General features: G+C 35.0%; 2 protein-coding genes across 6 annotated transcripts in view; both read right to left on the bottom strand.

Moving 5' to 3' along the window:
* Positions 1-77: 77 nt before the first annotated feature.
* LOC117344115 lies at positions 78-3,186 on the bottom strand. Its single transcript, XM_033906763.1, has 6 exons — positions 3,055-3,186; positions 2,723-2,878; positions 2,366-2,481; positions 1,507-1,607; positions 662-770; positions 78-248 (listed from the first exon to the last, which is right to left on the bottom strand). Exons 1-6 carry the CDS (start codon positions 3,113-3,115, stop codon positions 78-80), a joined length of 714 nt encoding a protein of 237 aa, XP_033762654.1. The 5' UTR covers positions 3,116-3,186.
* Positions 3,187-10,262: 7,076 nt separating this feature from the next.
* Positions 10,263-22,353, bottom strand: part of LOC117343638 (NACHT domain- and WD repeat-containing protein 1-like) — a 53,584-nt gene continuing 41,493 nt past the window's right edge. For all 5 annotated transcript variants that reach the window (XM_033906080.1, XM_033906082.1, XM_033906083.1 and 2 more), the window contains 5 exons: positions 21,965-22,217; positions 17,190-17,360; positions 15,842-16,009; positions 15,260-15,404; positions 10,263-13,917 (listed from right to left, as the gene is read on the bottom strand). In XM_033906080.1, coding sequence (XP_033761971.1) covers positions 15,915-16,009; positions 17,190-17,360; positions 21,965-22,217 — 519 coding nt within the window. In that variant the 3' untranslated portion in view covers positions 10,263-13,917; positions 15,260-15,404; positions 15,842-15,914. The remainder of the gene's footprint in view (positions 13,918-15,259; positions 15,405-15,841; positions 16,010-17,189; positions 17,361-21,964; positions 22,218-22,353) is intronic.

The following is a 22,353-nucleotide window of genomic DNA, read 5'->3' as shown; positions in this document are numbered from 1 at the left end:
TAACTATTAATCTTTTCACAATAGCCTTATGGATTCGCTATAGGTACATTGTGATTCCTAGTATACTATTAAAACAATTACATGGAATTGTGATGCGACAGACTTACAACATCAAACGTGTAGACGACCCCGATAGACACCGTAAGGACCAGAGGTGGTATGGAGGGACAGTAGGCCATCAGCAGGTACACAGGGATACTCAGGGTGGTGGCCGACATAGCCATCAGACCATTACAGTCGATTTTTCTCTAGTCAACAAAGACAACCAGACATATAATTCTGATAAATATAAAATGATAAATTCTGTCTAAATGGTAGCAAGTCTTAAATCATTATTTTATCCTGAATCTGCCAGCAATCGTGTGAAAATTCCCCGGAGATACAGTGAAAGTACACACCTTAGCGGAATTTTTTTTCCCGCTAAGCTATGACTGCATTACTGAAATTTCCGTATATATTTTCCTTTTTGTACAATAATCCTACCTGTATTTGGGTGAACCAGTTCATCGCAGCACTATCTATTTATTTGGACATTCGCTAAATCTGGAGTACCCAAATTAAATTATTTACAGTATTTCATTCTTAAAACATGTATTGTTTACTACATTGTTCGATACTTATATTTTAAACTTTACTATAAAGGACAATAATTTTGACTTACCAGCAGAAGTGCAACAAAGGGCGCGAAAAACACGGGTCCTACATAGGAAGCTCCTGTGATATATGAGGCGACCACTTTGGTGTATCCGTACCTCAACTGGATGTATTGGCTGTCGGGGGAACGTAAACACTACACTCAACTAATTGATATATAATGGTTATATCACTAGACAATCAATGTGTGTTTTTTATGTATGGAATGCATAAAAACATGAAAATGTGAATTTCGTAAATGTCAAATTATGATTATAAAACTGGCCGCACAGCTTTAAGGACGCGGCGGTGATGCTAAAAGTGAGAACAACGAAAGGAAATTTCAAGGAAATCAAAATGGAGTTGGAATATAGAATATGAGATGTACTGATTCTGTAATTCGATCAGTCTCATAAATTTTGGATAATACGTAAATATATTCTGAACAGGCATCACTTTTCGTAAGAATTTCAATGTGCAAGATGCTGGTAAACCCTCGGGGACAACCAGTCCACCATCAGATCTTAGCAGTCCTAAGCCATGTTTACATCAGGCCCAGCTGTTTAAAAGGTGATTCGCTTAATCACTTGATTAGTGAAAACCTCATTTCATCTTTACGTCCAAACCTGAGTGTGTTTATTCCTTGAAATAGGCAAGTAGGCAGCGACAGGCAAGTTTTATAGTCTGTTTAAGTTTTTTCAAGTAAGTTTTACTAGAAATGATTTTATCGAGATTTTAATATTGTTGTCAAACTGTAATAAGCCAAATTATCTTTTGAACACGATTGACGTATCAAAACAAGAAATAATGCACCGTACAAGTTCGTTCATGAAAGTAAGAAATATTACAAATCACAATTATTTCCATACGTACGATATATTGGAAACAAAGGAGAAGAACGTGCAGAAATGGAAGCCAATCATAGCAACGTGTATCCAGAATGTCTTAGGTAAGTTGGTGATGTCTGACAGCTTCTACAAAGGAGTGGTACACTAGTATTAGCCCGGTCATCGTAGTCCAAGGTAACAATGGGGAGTGTTCACAGGTTGATGTTCTTAAGGAGACTTTAATTGTTTAATATGATCTACGATATTAACGTGAAAAATGTATATCCGGTTTTCAGGGAAACAACTCTCAGGTTGAAAAAAATGAATTTAAAAAGTACATTACATGTACATTACATTGTGTTGTTTTCACTGCCATTATCGTAATTCAGAAGATACTGACTATTTTTTCCACCAACTCATTATTATAGTACCAACAATAATTCATTATATCAAGTAAAACAGACGACGTTTTTGTGAGTTAGATCCTATGCGTTTGGTGTTATTTTAATGTATACTGCTTGACAATTTGCTAATAGAAAACCATGTTGATTGATAGTATAACTTGACCCTGGTTATCGTGCTGGGCATGTATTTGACATTTATATATGATATGAGTTTCATGAAAAATGCTTAGAGAAAAAAAAAAGTTTTATGGATAATATAACAATACAATAAGTTTTCTTTAATTGATCAGGGTCTGATGTTATAGGAGCCAAACAACATGTAAAGCAAACTCATGTATTAATCTCCATGCAAATAAAACAATGTAACAGTATAATCTATAGTTTTACTATCAATAACTGTAATACAATGTAATATAAAACTAACTACTGTTAATGTTTTAACTGAACGTAAGTTCAAGACGGATACATAATATACATGGCCGTTCAGACACAGATACGTACGACGGGTCGACTGGCCATCTCCAGCTGAGACTCCTCGTCGAGATTTCTGGTTCCGTGGTAGTCCAGTATGGCCAAAACAACACCGGCAATAATTCCAATGGAGCATATAAAGGCTCCTGGAAGAAATAGAAGAAAATACAAATATGTGAATGCTTTAAGTTTAAATCGATAAAATTACAAATAGTACAAATAAAAACATATCCATACAACTTTCTGGTGGTCTAAAATCAAACAAATTTATATTACAACAGGCCCATGTGATGTAAACAAAGAGTAGAACTCAATTATAACTATTATATTTCAAAATCCATGTGAAGTTATAATGTTTTTCATAAAAAAAAGTCGAGTAAATCTTACCCATCCAAAGAGACGAAGAAAACCCGAAATGGACGGCAATATTTGCTGTTGTCATAAAGTTGAGCATAGTTCCTGCCCGCCTTGTAAGTATAACCAGGCTTACAGCTATTACGGAATCCTCGGCGAACCAATGGGCTATCACACGGTCCTGGACGACTGGAACACACGACATCAATTTACTAAAGTAAAATAAAATGGCGTAGAAATACAAACTCCGCAAGTCCCGTTTAAAATGTCCCTTTGGACTAAAAGAATATTTCAAGAAAAATAAAATATCCAACATTTAAGTTAACACAAAGCGGCTGAATGCTGAAAAAAAACCTAAAACCTACTACGCATGGGTCCATCGCCAAATCCGAGAAACATGCGACCCATGATCATCATAGGGAACATTGACGGGGTGTCCCGAACACCAACAGACCCAGCTATGGCGAATATGATTGATCCTAGTGACGTCAGTATGATGATCAGGACGGCGGACACTAGTAAAATATATAGCAATACCGAATAATTCAATACATCATGAGTATACTGGTAAACGGACTAATTATCAACCTACACATAATTAGGAGATGACGACAAACATAATACCTTCACGTTTTACGTCTCCGATTTAATGGTCTCTGTTTGATTACAACGACTTTGCGACAAATTCTATTTTGATTGGTAATATTAAACATGATTATCAAGTGTCAACCAACAAGTATGTATATAACTTCAAAGAACAAAATTGCTGGATATTCTCTCAGTGTAGGTATCAATCATTTTGAACATTGAAATTAGCTTAAGAAAGAGAGAGAAAGTGGGGGATGGTTATCAGAAGACACGTTTTGAAGTTAATCTATTTGAACTACGCTCCCATCTACTAAATAACTGGGTTAAATTCTTGACTTACCGCGGTTTCCAATTCTATCTATGACATAGCCGGATAGCAGTGACGTAATGGAAGATCTGAGAAGAATAATAATTTCATGTGGTTTACCTTTTTCATTGTATTTCGGATATAATAGTGGAACAATAAAATACAGCTTATGACAACATGCATTCAAGGTAAATAACAAATAATGAATTTCGATTATGGAGAGGCGAGTCTAGATTCTAAATCTTGTTTAAAAATGTGTGACGTCACAGGATACATATATGACAAAATCATTATAATGATGATAATGAAATGTCTAGGCCGGTACATTTGTAAGTAAGTAAGTTCCATGCGGCCACATACGTATTGTTGAATCTAGGAAAAAGTTTCTATATTAATCCAATTTCGGTTATGTTATGTTATGATTATCCACTGAAGGTTAGATAAATGGAATTGAGTTTTAAAATGTAGCGCATACATTAGTAAAGTTAATACACTACATACCAGTATTGCGTGAATTAAATTTATAAACGGATATTAAAAACGATACTTACGTCCAGTATAGAAAAGCATGAAGGAGGTTGTACCTTGTAGGTCCTAAGTCTAAACACGTGTCACAACACGCTCCTAATATGGACGTCTCGTTCACGTGACACTGTATGGCCTAATGAATTATAATTATAAAAGTATGATACAGACAAGAAGAATGAATAAAAACTGATCCCATTTCAGTTTAGTAGAAATTTATTTCAAATATTGTAAATATAAAATGCATTGCAAATATGTATATTTCTTGATATGTTTATTTGCGAATTGAAACATTCGAGGAAAGATACTCCATATAATTATTATCTACTTTGAATTCAATTTCTAACATATATCGGATACCTCATTATATTGACTTTATATATGTATCATGTCAGTTAAAAGATATGACATACCACACCACTAAGGATGGTAAATAGGTCGTTTACTGTAACCGAGGATGTTTTTGCGGTAATTTAATTTTAGCGCTTTTCCGCTGAAAACATCCCACTAATTTGTGAATGCGCTTACTACACCTTCTTTATGTTCTTTTTACGGTAAGTTCTTTTGGGTGCGCTTATTTATCATTGCGCTAATAGATTTAGACACAGATAAGCGCTAAAATTTGCGCCCACAGAAATAGGTACGTTTACAGTAAGCCGTAAACTGATAAATATTTTTTTCGGATAAAGGACGCATTGGAAGAATCTTAATATTTAATACGTTTATCATGTTATATCCGGAACAAGTACCTTACCTCGCTACCTTGGAAGTCGACTTGTAAAGAGCTAGGCATGTCTACACAGAAATACACACCAAATACCAGTACACAGTCACAGAACAAGATGCCGTACCGCCACTTCCCTTTGGGAATCAAAAAGATAAATCGAACAACATTTGTTTTCTAGCGATATCATAAAGAGAGAAAATGGTAAATATCCTAGCGTAAACATAATTTCCACTTCATCTGAGGCGCCATAACGTCGGTTAGGAAATACAAGATATGATTTGATGGCTTCTATCTGCATGCAAAGCCCAACAGTGAGGTGAGCTGTTTTACGTTTGGTACACACGTATTGGGGAGTAAAGAAGGTTTGATGCTTTTTGTGCTATACGTCTTAATAAGATAATTCGATGTAGAAGTTATGCACTCAGACACAAACGTAGCATTCCTTTCTTAATATCAATTCAACTGTGTATATTTTCATTTACTCAATAAAGAGAAGGCAAATATTTGTTATGTTCGTTTAAAGTTTTTTAATCATATTGCTTCAAAATATGATGTATATATCGTACCTTGTGTATTAGGATGTTATCTCGGGGAATTAATTATTTCTTGTCATAAATATTCAAAGCTTTGATATCTGCAGTGCACGGAATTCCCGTTCAGTAATGATAGCCGATACATGTACATAAATCATTCCGATATAACAATGATTAAACAAACAGCTGGTAACTCATTCGCCATTCATATAAAGCTTGTAGGGTTTGGACCAAGTACTGTGGCCATATAGAGCTCAATCTTATATACCAACTAGGATATAGACGAACTCTGTTATATATGATGTTACTAGTACTAGCGTGTGTATATCAATCCCTGATAAGAATTAACATACGGTAACTATGAAATATAGATATGCAGTTCTTAACCATATAAATAGCCCTTACATTCACCCAAAATACCATGTCGGTAGATAAGTAAAAACTGGACGTTGAATCAATGACCTACAGTACAAACTTTAGGAAGACGCTCTAGGGATTGAACACACACAATATACAATAGTAAATTACTATACAAATTGAGAGTAAGATATTATATAGGGACCAACCAACCAATTGTTTTTCCACAGACTTTAGTGTTAACGTTTTGGAGTATTTCATTGAAATTCTTGAATTCAATATGACAATTATGGTTTATAACAAAAGTTAAGGGTCTCATATAACACGTAATCAAAAAAAAAGGTTGGGTCCGTCAGCTCAAATTTTCTCCAAGGTAGCCATTTTGAAAATGGGTGAATTTCGCAGTAAAAATTCTCAAAAATCTGAAATGTTTACCTGTTAATTATTATTACCTGAACTTTTGGGAAAAAATTCAATCGGACTTACGAACTTTATATCAACATTTCTTATAGATAGTTACCTATCAGGCTACATATCTATTTTCTTACTTCAAAACATACTGGCCAATCAGTAGCTGCCAGACATTTTATCCTTCGCTCAACTTTACACAAGGGATGTTTCAAAAATCTATGTTTTCAATTGGTTGGTTGTTCCCTAGAGCCAAAAATGAATTTAACGGCAACATACAATCGTCAGTTAAAAGTGTGAAAATCGAGGAGGCGACCGCAAAAACGCAAAATAGACCGAAGGAGGAAGTGGAAGCCCATTAATCTAAAATAAATCCATAATGTTCCGCATTTGATTTCAAGAGAAAGCCAAAGACACGTGTTTATTGTGAACCACGTCGATATTTAAATGAGTTTAAACATGATATGCAGGTTATAGCAAACTTCGGTGTCTAAAAGTTCACCGACAGAATTTACCGCATGAAATCTCAAAGGATTTTTTACAAGAGACACAGTGTATTATGACACCTTTCTATATAAACTAGAAGTTAAATATAATATTTCGCCAATCATCATATCGCTAGAGCTCGTCAGTCTAACCATCTATATTTACTGGCCATATGTAGTCAACATTTACAGTTTATCAAATGGGTTGACCTGGTTTAGTTTCAAATGGAACAAAAATAAAAACCGATATATTCCATTTATTTATTTATATACATTAAACACCCGTTCTTAACATCAAACATCATTTTGGTTTATAATACTCCTGTAACTAAATAAGCGTTTAACACTCATCATCACATAGATATAAGCATTTAATTATACTTACATTCGTACGGTTTCATTTCCCCTTTAGGTCTTTTCAACACCTTTAATGCAAATCTATAGAAAAAAAATCAAAAATCAAACTAGTACCACCTTATATTGCAATTGTTAGGTAAGGCGACCTTCAAAATAGTTTTAAACTTTTACTCGGTGATATCATATTACTGGATGAAATTGTAATTTGTGAATTATCAACTATTATTTAAGCACTGAACAAATATACAGTCAACTTACCAAGTGATAAAAGGATTCCAAAATTGAACGTCCAGTAATGGTTTTAGAAATAGTCGTAGTAGTAGTAGGTAGGTAGGTAGTAGTAGTAGTAGTAGTATATAGCAGTTAGATTCAGTCTTCCCCACAATACATATACAGTATTCCAGGTAGGAAGATCTATCGTGCCGAGTACTCAATAGAGTTTTAGATATTCTGATGTAACAGATATTGATATCGATAGCGAGCACCTGTCTTTTGATGATGAAATTGATTAATATGTCAGTGATTTTATCTGTTATTGTCAACAGAAATGTTTGAAATGTCGATTTCGGTTTCAGGATATCTGGTAAAAGAGAACGCAGAATACCTGGCATTCCCCAACACAGTTTTACAATAAGAATGTACGGCTTTTAATACGAGTAATCCATTTAACTACATTAAGTAAGATTGTTTAGAGGATGTGCGGAATTCGTGAAGTTTGTGTATGCCCATTGTCAATAAAAAGGTAAATAAGGTAGGTAGTATCAATGTACAAGGTTTTTCAAGAAAACTTTTAAGTAGTGCTAATACTCAAACACATAATTCTTTGACTTGTTTTCTTGATTGTATATGGATATTGACAAAACAAGCATTCCGAGAGTATATTGCTAAAGTAATCGTGTCCCCTGCCAGCCCCCGCTAAAAATAGTAACAGTGACCTTGACCCAAAACCCCTGAAACTTCAACTTAATCTCATACAGAAGCTACATACCAACTCTCACCAATAAACCTTGAAGCTTGGCTGAGAAAAGCGTGGCAAACTGGGTGGATGGACTAACAGACGGACAGACGGAGGGGGAGGAAACCTATAGTCCCCCGGTTTCACCGGTAAGGGACTAATAAACGTGAAAATGTTGTTTGGGTATATTTTTGGATAAAACGTATTTGATCTACATTTATAATGCGTATGACTTTGATTAGCAAAAGGCCGTTGCACCTACAGACTTAATTGACGTTTAAGTCCGATTACCATATACGTAGACAAAGGTCTCGTGCGATGTTTTATCTGTTCCTCGTGCCAGCGATTTTAGTTAGAATATTGGTAATGATACATTCGCCCTAGGTTGTTTCACTATTGACCATTTTTTCTTTATACATCCACTGTCATGTATCCTAATGCAATGTTTTAGGGATTTAGAATCATACACACCAAATAAATCACGAATAAGAACCATCGTCATTACACTTATGTAGGCACTTTCTAGCCATAAGGTCACACCATAGTTAGACTAAGATATCTAATTAATACCAGCACTGATTTCCTGGGGGAAAAAAACGAAATAAAATGATACCTTATACAGTATAGCACATCTGATAAATTAATACGTTGCTGCCTCTGTAGCTTTTTAACTCAGTGTTGCTACGGTCATACACTGTCCTCCAAAAGTTCTGTTACACTTGGAACGTTTAAATTGAATGGATAGCTAACAAAATTTGAGGAAAAGTGTTGTGATATCCGTAAGATAGTTCATTTGTAAGTGACGATTGCAAATTATTTGAAATATACCTCACTTCTTTGAAGTTTCAGCGAGTAAAGAGGGAATGGGGGTCCTATTTTCCATAATGTTGAAAAATGAATAAAAATATGTTTTTATTACTGACACAAATTAAAGTAATTGTTTAACTGATAGTAAATAAGAGGCCCATGAGGCCTGTATCGCTCACCTGGTTGGATTTGACCAAATGTCAAAATAATGGTCATGTTCAATTCATTTTATTTGTTAATCTCAAACAATGCTATATAAGGTAATAGTGTGGAGATCCAAACTGCTTTAAGGAAATAACAAAGCCCAGACTCTCTAAGGGTCTGAAAGACCTCAAGAATTGTTTTACAGCATGCATTCATAACTTTATGACTAGAAGCGATTGGCAGGAATTAATTTTATTTCCCCTATGGGGCTCCACACCTTTGGTCCCTCAGGGATCAGAGTCACCATTTATGCAAATTCTGTTCCCCTTCCCTTCCCACAAGGATGCTTCTGACTTCTGACCCCGCCCCTTTGGCCCCTTGGGGATCAGAGTCATCATTAATGCAAAATCTGTTTTGCTTCCCCCAAGGATGTTTCTGACCAAATTTGGTTCAAATCCATTCATAACTTTATGACTAGTAATGATTTAAAGGAATTACCTCTATTTCCCCTATTGGGCCCCGCCCCTTTGTCTCCCTCAGGGATCAGAGTCACCTTTTATGCAAAATCTGTTTCCCTTCCCCCAAGGATGTTTCTGACTAAATTGGGTTCAAATCCATTTATAAATTTATGGCTAGCAGCGATTTAAAGGAATTGCTTCAATCTAGCCTATTGGGCCCCGCCCCTTCGGTCCCTTGGGGGTCAGAGTCACCATTTATGCAAAATCTGATCCCCTTCCGCCAAGAATTTTTCAAGAACTTTCGACTAGTAGCGATTTGAACGACGGACGCCGGACGGACGGACGCCGCGCCATTTTGACATAATCTCACCGGACCTTCGGTCCAGGTGAGCTAAAAAAATGTAAGAAATGCATTTTGGAAATTGATGTTAAACAAAGAGAGAAATTTCCAGAATGTTGCATTTTGAGGATTTCCATTGTAACAAAACATATGCACTGGTACAAAATGAACATGACCATTTGAAATCATGAGCATAAACATCCTTAGAAGTTATGATTCAAGCAAACTGTAATAAAGACTCCGAGATTAACTTCGGTGTATTTTACATAATAATTGTAACAGAACGTTTGGAGGGCAGTGTACATCGCTAACTCTGTATTAACATTCTCAACGACCTCTTATCACTTAATTCTGAATGTGTTTTAGTGGATTTTGTGGCAATTATAAATGCGTGAATAATATTCCCACGAAATGTCAGTTTGAGCAATATTTTATTGCATAAGAGTGTCTTCTTGTAGGCAGAGCGTAAAATTTTACTTTGTTTCATTCCAGGTAAACAGAACCATAAAGGTAAGTTGTACGACTGTTAAACTGAAGGTAAGTGTGAAATGAATGTACTTAACAAAATGCCAAACACATACATACAAGGACAGAGTTTATTCCATAGGAATGTTAATATATATATATAATAAAATTAAAACAATATAGACAATAGTCAATATCTTGTGTAAATAAAACAATGGAAATATCACATTATCAATTTGTTCTTTTAAAATGTTCGAACCATTATCAATACAAAGAGGTACAGCCACACCGACCTGATTTGACATCATTGCGACCAAATTCAAAATATAAAACTTTGTTTTATTTCGAAAACTTTGGTGTCTACCTTTATTCAAGTACATTTGTATATTCAAATACCAGGTACCCATAATCTTGGTGAGGGATTAGATTATGACATTTTTAAAATTCGCCAAAAAAGAACGTCGAACAAAATGCTATAAACCATTGCGTTTCACGTCTTCAAATAAATATATCATTCAACGCATTTTGTAATAAACTATTTACAGTGTCTCCGATTAACTGTCGTTAGTAATATGTTAAGTTTGGGGAAGTTATCGCATGCTTATGCAAGCGTAAATCGTAAATGAAATAAGTATTACCTGTCGTTGTGTGCAGTGTATCTACTTAAGATTACCGATAAAACTAAAACTGTCAGTAACAATCGAGAAAAACAACGATAGTCGCGAAATAAAGCACTATGTTAACAAATTAAACATTAACAGTTAATGTATTGAAAGCTAAGCTTTAAACGTTGTCATAATGGTCGACATCGTAGTTACATTTAATTACATCAAAGTAATATTTGCACTGAAAATTAAATTTGAAAATAAGCTGTTCCTAAATAAAATATCAAATAAATACCCAATAAACCCGGATATATATTGTAATTCTCGAACGTATCATGCAAATGTATAGAAATGAATAATTACAAACTGTTACAAATAAATCACAGCTTCAGTGTTACATGGTTTTAAAGACTTTTGATTGTTTTATATAATACTTAAACAGATTTAGAAACTACTGTATATAAAACAAATGGAATAGATTATTTTTCTTTAATAGTAAATAAATATAGGTCTACCCATAGCTACTGGCTATAAAATTTCTTCAAAATTACTCTACCTGCTAGCAATATTGTTCCCCTCAATAACCTATTAAAGGGCTAGTCATATTGATGTTGCATATTGACATATGTTTGAGTTCGGTACTTCCACATGGAAAAATTCAAAGACAATGTCCTAAAAATCATTTATACAATATATTCAAAAGTCTCATTCGTTTTCATAACATTCACTGTTGAACGTACCTATCCTTTAATATAGAAGCTATAACACTTGTATATTATTATAAGTGTCAACCTCTCCGATTAATGTTATAACATACAAAGCAATGTACTGCCAACTTCAGCGATACTTGTGCATACTTACAAACCCCAGTTTCATCAATGAAAATTAATAACTTTCCAAAGGGAAGGGTTACTGAACTTAAAATTAAATTATCTAATGGTTTCCCATTGGATATCTTAAGTAAGCGGAAAGCATTACAAATTTTAACTAAAGTTCACAAGTAAGATCCCCCTTACTGATGCTTTCCCGTAAAAAATAAGTTAAAGGCATTTCCTTAAGGAACATTGATGAAGCTGGTGTCAGGTGATTTATACAATGGTGCCTACATAAGATTCTTCCCATAATGAGAAAATATACAAATGTTCTAGTCGGAAAATACAACTGGACAACAGCTGTAGAGATTTCGTTTTTAAACATTATCTGCTAAAATCAATGATACAAATTCTAAATGGCACTGATTGTAATATTCATGGAAACAGTACATTATTTAATATGATTAATAACTCTACAACATATTTATATCACAGTAAAATTGAGCTCATTGCAACTAGCTATCTGCCAAGTCAACATGCATTATAACACCGAATACTATACAAACAAATCCATTAAAGTACAAATCACATGTTTATAAATCTGCTATAATACTTTTTAATTGATGAAGTAGATGTAATACTTCTGACAAGTATAACCATAAATATCTCTTTCAATAAATGAAGAACAATGTAATACAATTATCATGAAATACAATGCATTCAAAATAATATTGAATTCAATACCAAACATAATCACCATCCAAATTTAGGTTCCACTTTACACATAAAAATACTATACCTGAAATAATCACATCAAAATGGGATCCACTTTAGTCATAAAACATACTATACCTGAAATAATAGCATTAAAATATAACACAATTCCTTAAAATATTCATAATTGCAGTTATATTCATAAAAAGTTTTGCTTTTACAAACCGATGTAGTTCTATTTTTATCACATTGCTGTAATCATAATACATACATGTAGAACATATATAGAAAACTCTGTGAATACACACTGTCAGATCTGTATAAATACCCTGTAAATCAGTTCCACTTAAAAGAAAATCATTGCATAGAATGTGCTGTTGTTAATATTGATGAATGTAACAAAAATCATACTTCACAATATAATCACATAACAATGTAAAAATACATACTTAACGGATGGTCATAAATGTAATTTAGATAATGATTTATTAGCTAGTTATGGTGAATACAGCACAATTTCTGTATATTACAAACGTACAATAATAAATGCAAATATCACAGACGAATAAATAATATGAGAACTTCAGTAACAAGCTTACTATTAATAAATGATACAGAATAGATATAAATTCATATTATTTTATAAAAGAAAACCGGCATATCAAAAACCCTGATGTTTTACTCCGATAGCATCTCAACAAAGATTGTCAAGCATAAAATATTATGTATTACTATAAATTAGTTTCCTTATCACATTTACAAAATGTATACACGTAGGTGTTATGGTCATTTAATTAACATATCTAATATTAGCCCTAATGATAGCTGATACGTATATCAATGATAATCAATAACATTACCCATCCTAAATATATTATTCATTCTATAAATAGTTTATATAAATGATTAATAAAAGATAGTATTTTCTATAAATTATTTCCTCAATATAAGAACTAATCAAACTGATCTTAACAGTGTAAAAACGTTATTTAATAATATTACTCAACATCCATAATGTTATCGTTTTTTTTTTAAATATTTACCTCCAGATATGAGGCCAGCCGCTGTATTACAATACATATAGCACGAATATCACATCATTTACTCGACTTTGTGCCTATATATGGTATCACAGAGTATATCCCTAAGCCAATTTCACATAGATTAACATATACATGTACATGTAATTAGTTGAGCAATGATGATTTGTTGCAAATGAATGTGATTATTGATAATTATCTATGTATGTAATACATTCTATTTGCGTACATTATTGAACTACTGTATACAACAACATCTTATGGTACAGACATTGAAAGACTATTGTTTCAAGCTACTAGATTGTATACCAATCTACATTTAAAGTCTTAAGACATGTGTAGTGTCATATAAAAATACATCAAAAAGTTAGAATGGGGAAAAATCCATATTTGGTAAGAATGTTTGAAATGTTCACATTCATCAGATATTCATTTTCATGAGCAATTTTTTTTCATGAATCATCTTCATCCTTCTCATCACCTTCATCATCTTCATCATCATCCTCGTCATCAGATTTCTCATCTTCATCATCATCTGGGTCAAGGGCGTCTTCCTTTTCGTCTTCTTCGTCATCATCCAAAGTCAGGGTCAAGTCATTCACTATATAAACAAAATATGTATCAGTAGAGAAATACGTTTCATCTGAACACAAAAAGAATATTTATTTTGATCCTTTTGATTGAAAACCTTTTCTCCCAAACGTCCTGTGGTTGCTAGGGAAAAGTTAGATATGTCCTTTCTGAGGTAGCTAATAACAGCTGATACTAACGAATTGTTAAAATGACATCATTATATTCTTTCTGTGGCACCATATTGTTTCCATGGCCCCATATGTGAATTGCCATTAAAAAGCCAGAGTTTTGATTCACTACCAACAATTTTTTGGACAAATATTAAGGAATGAGTTATAGCAATTCTTGTAACAAACATGTTATAATAATATATTTTGAGTAATTTGGGGTCCAAATGTTCCCAATTTCATGAAATTTTTACTCTTGTATAATTTAAACGACATGAAATTGCAAATTTTTATTATCCTACGATGTAACTAGTAAGCTTAAAGAATAATTATGTATTGTGACAATGGGATGATAAAAAAATTATAGATACAAATTACATTCTACGAGAACTTGACAACTCCAAATAACACCTTTTCACTTCTAAAATAATGCCATCTTACTTCACCCTTCATTCAGCAATCATCAACCATCCACTGACTGTTTGAAATTTGATGCCAAGTACTTTTAAACCTATCGGTACAAAGGATCATTTGAATACCCATGATCCTCAGTCTTACTGCAGCAATAATACAGCAAGAGCATACTATTGACCGGACTGTTTCTAGTTGCACTTAACTGCTCGCTTTGTATTTTGTATGCAGCAGTTTAGCCGCTGTATAACAGCAATATATACAAGGAAGTAGCTGTATAACAGCAATATAGCCGTTGTATAACGGCTATATAGCTAATGTATAACAGCAAAATAACAGCTGTTTAACAGCAATATAGCCTCTGTATAACAGCTATATAGTCAATGTATAACAGCTATATAGTCAATGTATAACAGCTGTATAGCTAATGTATAACAGCAATATAGCTTATGTATAACAGCAATATAGCCAATGTATAAAAGCTATATAGTCAATGTATAACAGCTATATAGTCAATGTATAACAGCTGTATAGCTAATGTATAACAGCAATATAGCTTATGTATAACAGCAATATAGCCAATGTATAAAAGCTATATAGCCAATGTGTAACAGCTGTACGACAGCAATATAGCCGCTGTATAACGGCTATATAGCCATTGTATAACAGCTATATAGCCACTCACTTAAGTTTTCTGCGAGGGTTACTACACTAAGAAACAAAATTAAGTTTGATAAAAGGTATCAGCCAGACTCCTAGTGACAATACAACAATACTACAAACAGAACATACCTTCCTGTTTATATACAACAGGCTTGGATGCCAGGTCTGAGACAGGTTTGGTTCCAACAAGGGTCCAGTGTACAACATTGGCGGTAGGATCTCTTGTGGTACTGACAAAACTCAGTCCATCCCCACACACCACCGTATCGGCAAGCTGGAAATTTTGTCCATCAATTGATTAAGTTGTACAACATATGAAATATTTGCAAAAATTATTATAATTCTGATAAGGAAGTATCCAAGCTAGCTAGACTACACACGAACATTGACATGAAGAACTCCACTTGTAACACTTTTCGAACCAGACTACAGGTATTTGAAGAGACATGTCATTGATTTTGAAGGGAGATCAAAAGGCGTAACCCTGGGAAGTACGAGCAGCAACATACCACTCAGGGCAGAAAGAAAACTCTTTAGTCAGATCAGGAGTGTCAGACGAGTAAGCCAAAGGTTTCCGATTTGATCCCTAGTGGAGGCATTGAAATAAATATAAATTCATTCAAATTCATGACCTCTAACACACAAGTTTTAGGAAAAAAATGATACCTCTAACATTAGATACAGAGTTATTTTATCTATACTATAACTCACAGTATGATCCAGTCTGAAGCTTGTCACGCAATCTAGAGACTTCTTGTCCCAAATACGAATAGCATTTTCTTCATCAAACTCTGCAATTGACAGGAAGTAGGGGACTCTTTTCATGGCTCACTAGTTTAGGTGCAGTTCTGTGTCCTTCCAGTCTTTTTATCAGCTCACCTGGAGTAAAAATAAAGTCAGGAGGTGAGTAAAACAAGAGGCACATAGGGCCCACATTGCTTACCTGGATATTTCAGTCATCATGGCAAAATACTTTCATTTAAGGTATATTACAATCATCTTCCTACTTTTTTCACTGCCTCTCCCAACAATGGTTTAAAATGGTTTATTGAGAAGGTTTTACCTCAATTTCAACCATTGGAGCGACCATTGCGCCCCACAAGGGGCAAAACCATCAACATTGGATCCCCTTTACCCAATAATGCTACAGACTAAATTTCATCAAAATTCATTTTGTCATTCAGGACTATAAGTAGCGATTTAAAACATTGACCTCAACTTCCTCTATTGGGTCCTGCTTCAGCTACACCCTTCTTTTATACAACATTGTATCTCCTTCGCTAGTTAATGCTACAGACTAAGTTTCATCAAAATCCATTCAGTCATTCAGGACAAGTAGTGAGTTAAAAGATTTACCTGAATTTCCCAACACCTATGGCCCCAGGGGAGCCAAACCCTCTGTTTATAAAGCATTGGATCTGCTTTGTTCAATAACACTCAAGACAAAATTTCATCTAAATCGATGAAATTATTAAGGACTAGTAGCAAATTTAAAGGAAATGTTGACAGATGGCGGATGGACAATGGACCCTCCACAATAGCATATATATGCTCACTAGCCCAGGCCAGATGGCTTAATTTAATCAGATGATTCTTTATTTTCATGTCATTGGTTACTTATATATTTTCTAAACTAATAATACTTGTAATACTTACTACAAATTTAAAGTACATTAAAATGATAACAATGTATACTTCAAAAAATTGGTTATGGGTAAATCAAAACTTGAATAAGAATTAAGTCCTTACAGATTTGTTTTGGTTTTTTGTTTTGTTTTCGGGGTTTTTTTGTGAAGAAACTAACTATATTTGTATCATAATACACATACATATATTACAGCTGTGAATTTAAAGGGCAAAACTCCTCTGTAAGGATGTGTGGGTGGTAAGCTCTTCCTGATTAAGTATCTTGATCCAGTTTTTAATCTAAGTGCAATTTTAAGTTGTACCTAAATTAGCTTGAAGTGTCCAGCACTATAAATTATATTTTGTCAATTTTGAGCTAGAACTACAGCTTTATTTAGTTGAATGCCAGGTAATAAGATAAAGCATACAGTACCTGTTTTGAGATTCCATACACGGAGGATGAAGTCATCACTTGAAGTAACTAGCCTATCATCGTCCAGTAACATTGAGTTGTCTACACTGACATCCAGACCTTTCCGGTTCTGCTGTGAATGGTACTTCTGGAAATATTCCTGATCCACTAACCAGCGGGAGGCAAATTCCTCTGGAAAAAAATAGCTGAATTCATCTACCACTCCATTTTGTAAACATGTTAAGCTGGTCTACTTCTGTCTCTATCAAAAACCAGTTCTCCAAGACATGAATTACAGTTCCCCAATGAATGTGAAATTCATGCAAAGAATGCACAATTCATTTTCAAAGTCACCTACATTGGTACATAGCACACTGCCTCATATAAACCAATTCCCCTGTTGTAAGCATGATATAGACCCCAGTGATGGTTCTGGTAGGAGAGTATACTTATATTAAAATATCTGGTCAAAGAGTATTGCAGTAGTATTATAGTAAAGTATCCGGTAGGAGAGTATTGTAGTAATTAAAGTATCCGATAGGAGAGTATTGTAGTCAAGTATCCGGTAGGAGAGTATTGTAGTAAAGTATCCGGTAGGAGAGTATTGTAGTCAAGTATCCGGTAGGAGAGTATTGTAGTCAAGTATCCGGTAGGAGAGTATTGTAGTCAAGTATCCGGTAGGAGAGTATTGTAGTAAAGTAACCGGTAAGAGAGTATTGTAGTAAAGTATCCGGTAGGAGAGTATTGTAGTCAAGTATCCGGTAGGAGAGTATTGTAGTAAAGTATCCGGTAGGAGAGTATTGTAGTAAAGTATCCGGTAGGAGAGTATTGTAGTCAAGTATCCGGTAGGAGAGTATTGTAGTAAAGTATCCGGTAGGAGAGTATTGTAGTCAAGTATCCGATAGGAGAGTATTGTAGTAAAGTATCCGATAGGAGAGTATTGTAGTCAAGTATCCGGTAGGAGAGTATTGTAGTCAAGTATCCGGTAGGAGAGTATTGTAGTCAAGTATCCGGTAGGAGAGTATTGTAGTAAAGTATCCGGTAGGAGAGTAATGTAGTCAAGTATCCGATAGGAGAGTATTGTAGTAAAGTATCCAGTAGGAGAGTATTGTAGTCAAGTATCCGGTAGGAGAGTATTGTAGTCAAGTATCCGGTAGGAGAGTATTGTAGTCAAGTATCCAGTAGGAGAGTATTGTAGTCAAGTATCCGGTAGGAGAGTATTGTAGTAAAGTATCCAGTAGGAGAGTATTGTAGTCAAGTATCCGGTAGGAGAGTATTGTAGTCAAGTATCCAGTAGGAGGGTATTGTAGTCAAGTATCCGGTAGGAGAGTATTGTAGTAAAGTATCCAGTAGGAGAGTATTGTAGTCAAGTATCCGGTAGGAGAGTATTGTAGTCAAGTATCCGGTTGGAGAGTATTGCAGTTAAGTATCTGGTCAAAGAGTATTGTAGTAAAGTATCTGGTCAAAGAGTATTGTAGTCAAGTATCCGGTAGGAGAGTATTGTAGTCAAGTATCCGGTAGGAGAGTATTGTAGTCAAGTATCCGGTTGGAGAGTATTGCAGTTAAGTATCTGGTCAAAGAGTATTGTAGTAAAGTATCTGGTCAAAGAGTATTGTATTAAAGTATCCGGTAGGAGAGTATTGTAGTCAAGTATCCGGTAGGAGAGTATTGTAGTCAAGTATCCGGTAGGAGAGTATTGTAGTAAAGTATACGGTAGGAGAGTATTGTAGTAAAGTATCCGGTAGGAGAGTATTGTAGTCAAGTATCCGGTAGGAGAGTATTGTAGTCAAGTATCCGGTAGGAGAGTATTGTAGTCAAGTATCCGGTAGGAGAGTATTGTAGTCAAGTATCCGGTAGGAGAGTTTTGTAGTAAAGTATCTGGTAGGAGAGTATTGTAGTCAAGTATCCGGTAGGAGAGTTTTGTAGTAAAGTATCTGGTAGGAGAGTATTGTAGTTAAGTATCTGGTCAAAGAGTATTGTATAGTAAAGTATCCGGTAGGAGAGTATTGTAGTTAAGTTTTTAGTAGGAGAGTATTGTAGTAAAGGAGCTAACTGATTACAACAGATTCGTTTTCTGTTGTTTTATGTGCTCACAACCGTGAGCTTAGTTTACTGGTGCGACTGAAAGACAATTTTATAATGCTAACACACTGAAATACTATAGATGTTGGAGCCACTGACAAACAACTGAATTCATAGTGTTATCACAATGGAATACCATAGATATGATAGAACATATATGACACCTCCAATATGATATTTAAGAGTGTGACGTTTCAATGACTACACTGTCACCTTCATCAGACTAATGTAAAATGTAAAGCATACTAGCAGATTCTATAGACACCACGTTTGCAATGGAAACCATAGATGTCGGGGCCATTGATTAAAAGTTATATATATATATCGCTGTTCCACTGAAATACTACAGATGTTGCAATACATCTACCACAATTGTTACAGCCACTGATGGAAACTAAAACGTTATTCTACTATAATCCGGTAGGAGAGTATTGTAGTAAAGTATCCGGTAGGAGAGTATTGTAGTAAAGTATCCGGTTGGAGAGTATTGTAGTAAAGTATCCGGTAGGAGAGTTTTGTAGTTAAGTATCCGGTAGGAGAGAGTTTTGTAGTCAAGTATCCGGTAGGAGAGTATTGTAGTAAAGTATCCGGTTGGAGAGTATTGTAGTAAAGTATCCGGTAGGAGAGTATTGTAGTAAAGTATCCGGTTGGAGAGTATTGTAGTCAAGTATCCGGTAGGAGAGTATTGTAGTCAAGTATCCGGTAGGAGAGTATTGTAGTCAAGTATCCGGTAGGAGAGTATTGTAGTAAAGTATCCGGTAGGAGAGTATTGTAGTCAAGTATCCGGTAGGAGAATATTGTAGTCAAGTATCCGGTAGGAGAGTATTGTAGTCAAGTATCCGGTAGGAGAGTATTGTAGTCAAGTATCCGGTAGGAGAGTATTGTAGTCAAGTATCCGGTAGGAGAGTATTGTAGTCAAGTATCCGGTAGGAGAGTATTGTAGTAAAGTATCCGGTAGGAGAGTATTGTAGTAAAGTATCCGGTAGGAGAGTATTGTAGTAAAGTATCCGGTAGGAGAGTATTGTAGTCAAGTATCCGGTAGGAGAGTATTGTAGTCAAGTATCCGGTAGGAGAGTATTGTAGTCAAGTATCCGGTAGGAGAGTATTGTAGTAAAGTAACCGGTAGGAGAGTATTGTAGTCAAGTATCCGGTAGGAGAGTATTGTAGTCAAGTATCCGGTAGGAGAGTATTGTAGTCAAGTATCCGGTAGGAGAGTATTGTAGTCAAGTATCCGGTAGGAGAGAGTATTGTAGTCAAGTATCCGGTAGGAGAGAGTATTGTAGTAAAGTATCCGGTAGGAGAGTATTGTAGTCAAGTATCTGGGCAAAGAGTATTGTAGTAGGAGAGTATACTTATATTAAAATATCTGGTCACAGAGTATTACAGTAAAGTAGTTAACTGATTAAAACGGATTTGTTTTCTGTTGTTGATGTGCTCAATATGGTACGACAGCCCATATACGCCTGGACAATATACACATAAGAAATTGATGTTTGTCCAAGGTTTCCAGAAAAAAGTGGTCGAAAAACTGCATATGCAGTTGTTTTTTGCCCAGCGTCGGACCGATTTTATGGTTAGATTTTGCTTTGCTTTTTGTTTATTTTGCCAACGCAGTGTTGGCCCATAACCGCCTTTGCACTTTTCGAGCTTTGCTCTGGTAATCAACATACCATTTGATAATTTCCGACTGTCTGATGATCGAAGCACAGGTGGCCCATTGCTCAAGACAGCCCACTTGACCTTGTAAGCTTACATAGGAATTATATGTGGGTAAAACCATAAGGTACAAAGGTTAAGGGGAGGAGACATGCATATAGCCGGATTCAAAGAATGAAAGGTTGGGTAACCTTGATTGTCGATCACAGGAAAACACTACGTACAGTCAAAATAGACGAAGAATTGAATGGTGCATCCATTATCTCAGTGGGCCACCTGTGCTTCATCAGGCTGTCAGGATTTATCAAATGGTATGTAGCAAAGCTCGAAAAGTGCCAAGGCAGTAACGAGCCAACACTGCGTTGTCAAAATAAACAAAAAGCAAAGCAAAATCTGACGATAAAATGTGTCCAACACTGGGCAAAAAACAACTGCATATGCAGTTTTACGACGACGCATTTTAGAAAACTGCGGACAAACATTAAGTGCTTATGCGTATTTTGTAGAGGCGTATATATATGGGGCATCGTACAATGGTGAGCTTAGTTTACTGGTGCAACTGAAAGACAATTTTATAATGCTAGCTCACTGAAATACTATAGATGTTGGAGCCATTGATTAAAAGTTCTATATATATTGCACTATTCTACTGAAATACTACAAATGTTGCAATACATCTACCACAAGTGCCACTGATGGAAACTTAAATTTTATCCTGCTATATATCCCACTGAAATACCAGATGTTGATCTGAAAGACAATTTTATAGTGCTATCCCAATTAAATACCACAGATATTAATCTGAAAAACAATTTTTTATAGTACTATCACGATGAAATACCACAGACATTGATCAGAAAGGAAATTTATAGTGTCATCACAATGAAATAACACAGACATTGAGCCGATGGCAATTTTATAGTGATATCTCAAACCGAAACATATAGTCACTTTATACTGACAATATGAGATCCTGTTCTTACCACCAACTTTAAAGCTAAACATCAAGTGGAAAGTAGTTAATACCAGTTTTATAGACTTACAATGTATTAACTTACCTTTCTTGAGGTCATAAATAGCGACTGATGTCACAGATACAGTGTCTGCTTTCTTCTTTGGATTAGGAAGGTCCTGTTCTGTTTGTATAGCTAGGATTGAACCATCTGATGGAATGAATCCCGCCCAGAACATCTTATCCTCCGAAGTCAGTAGCTGGTCCCTGATGACATGTGCACACACATTCTTCTGAAGGTCAAACACAACAATCGGGCCGTCTTCTACCCGACACGCACATGTGTTACATTTACTGACCTGGAAGGATTGAGAAAGTGACAGCTTTAATTAAGATTTACCAGGTGATATGTACAGTATGTATAGAATGCTTCACTCACCTGTTCCACAGATTTTGAGTGAACATATTTGTTGGATAATTAAGTTCATATGAATC

This window comes from Pecten maximus, chromosome 15 (genome assembly GCF_902652985.1).
Source record: "Pecten maximus chromosome 15, xPecMax1.1, whole genome shotgun sequence".
NCBI classification, from domain to species: Eukaryota; Metazoa; Mollusca; class Bivalvia; order Pectinida; family Pectinidae; genus Pecten; species Pecten maximus.
Note: the sequence above shows the minus strand (reverse complement) of the source record. Positions and strands in the feature narration are given on the sequence as shown.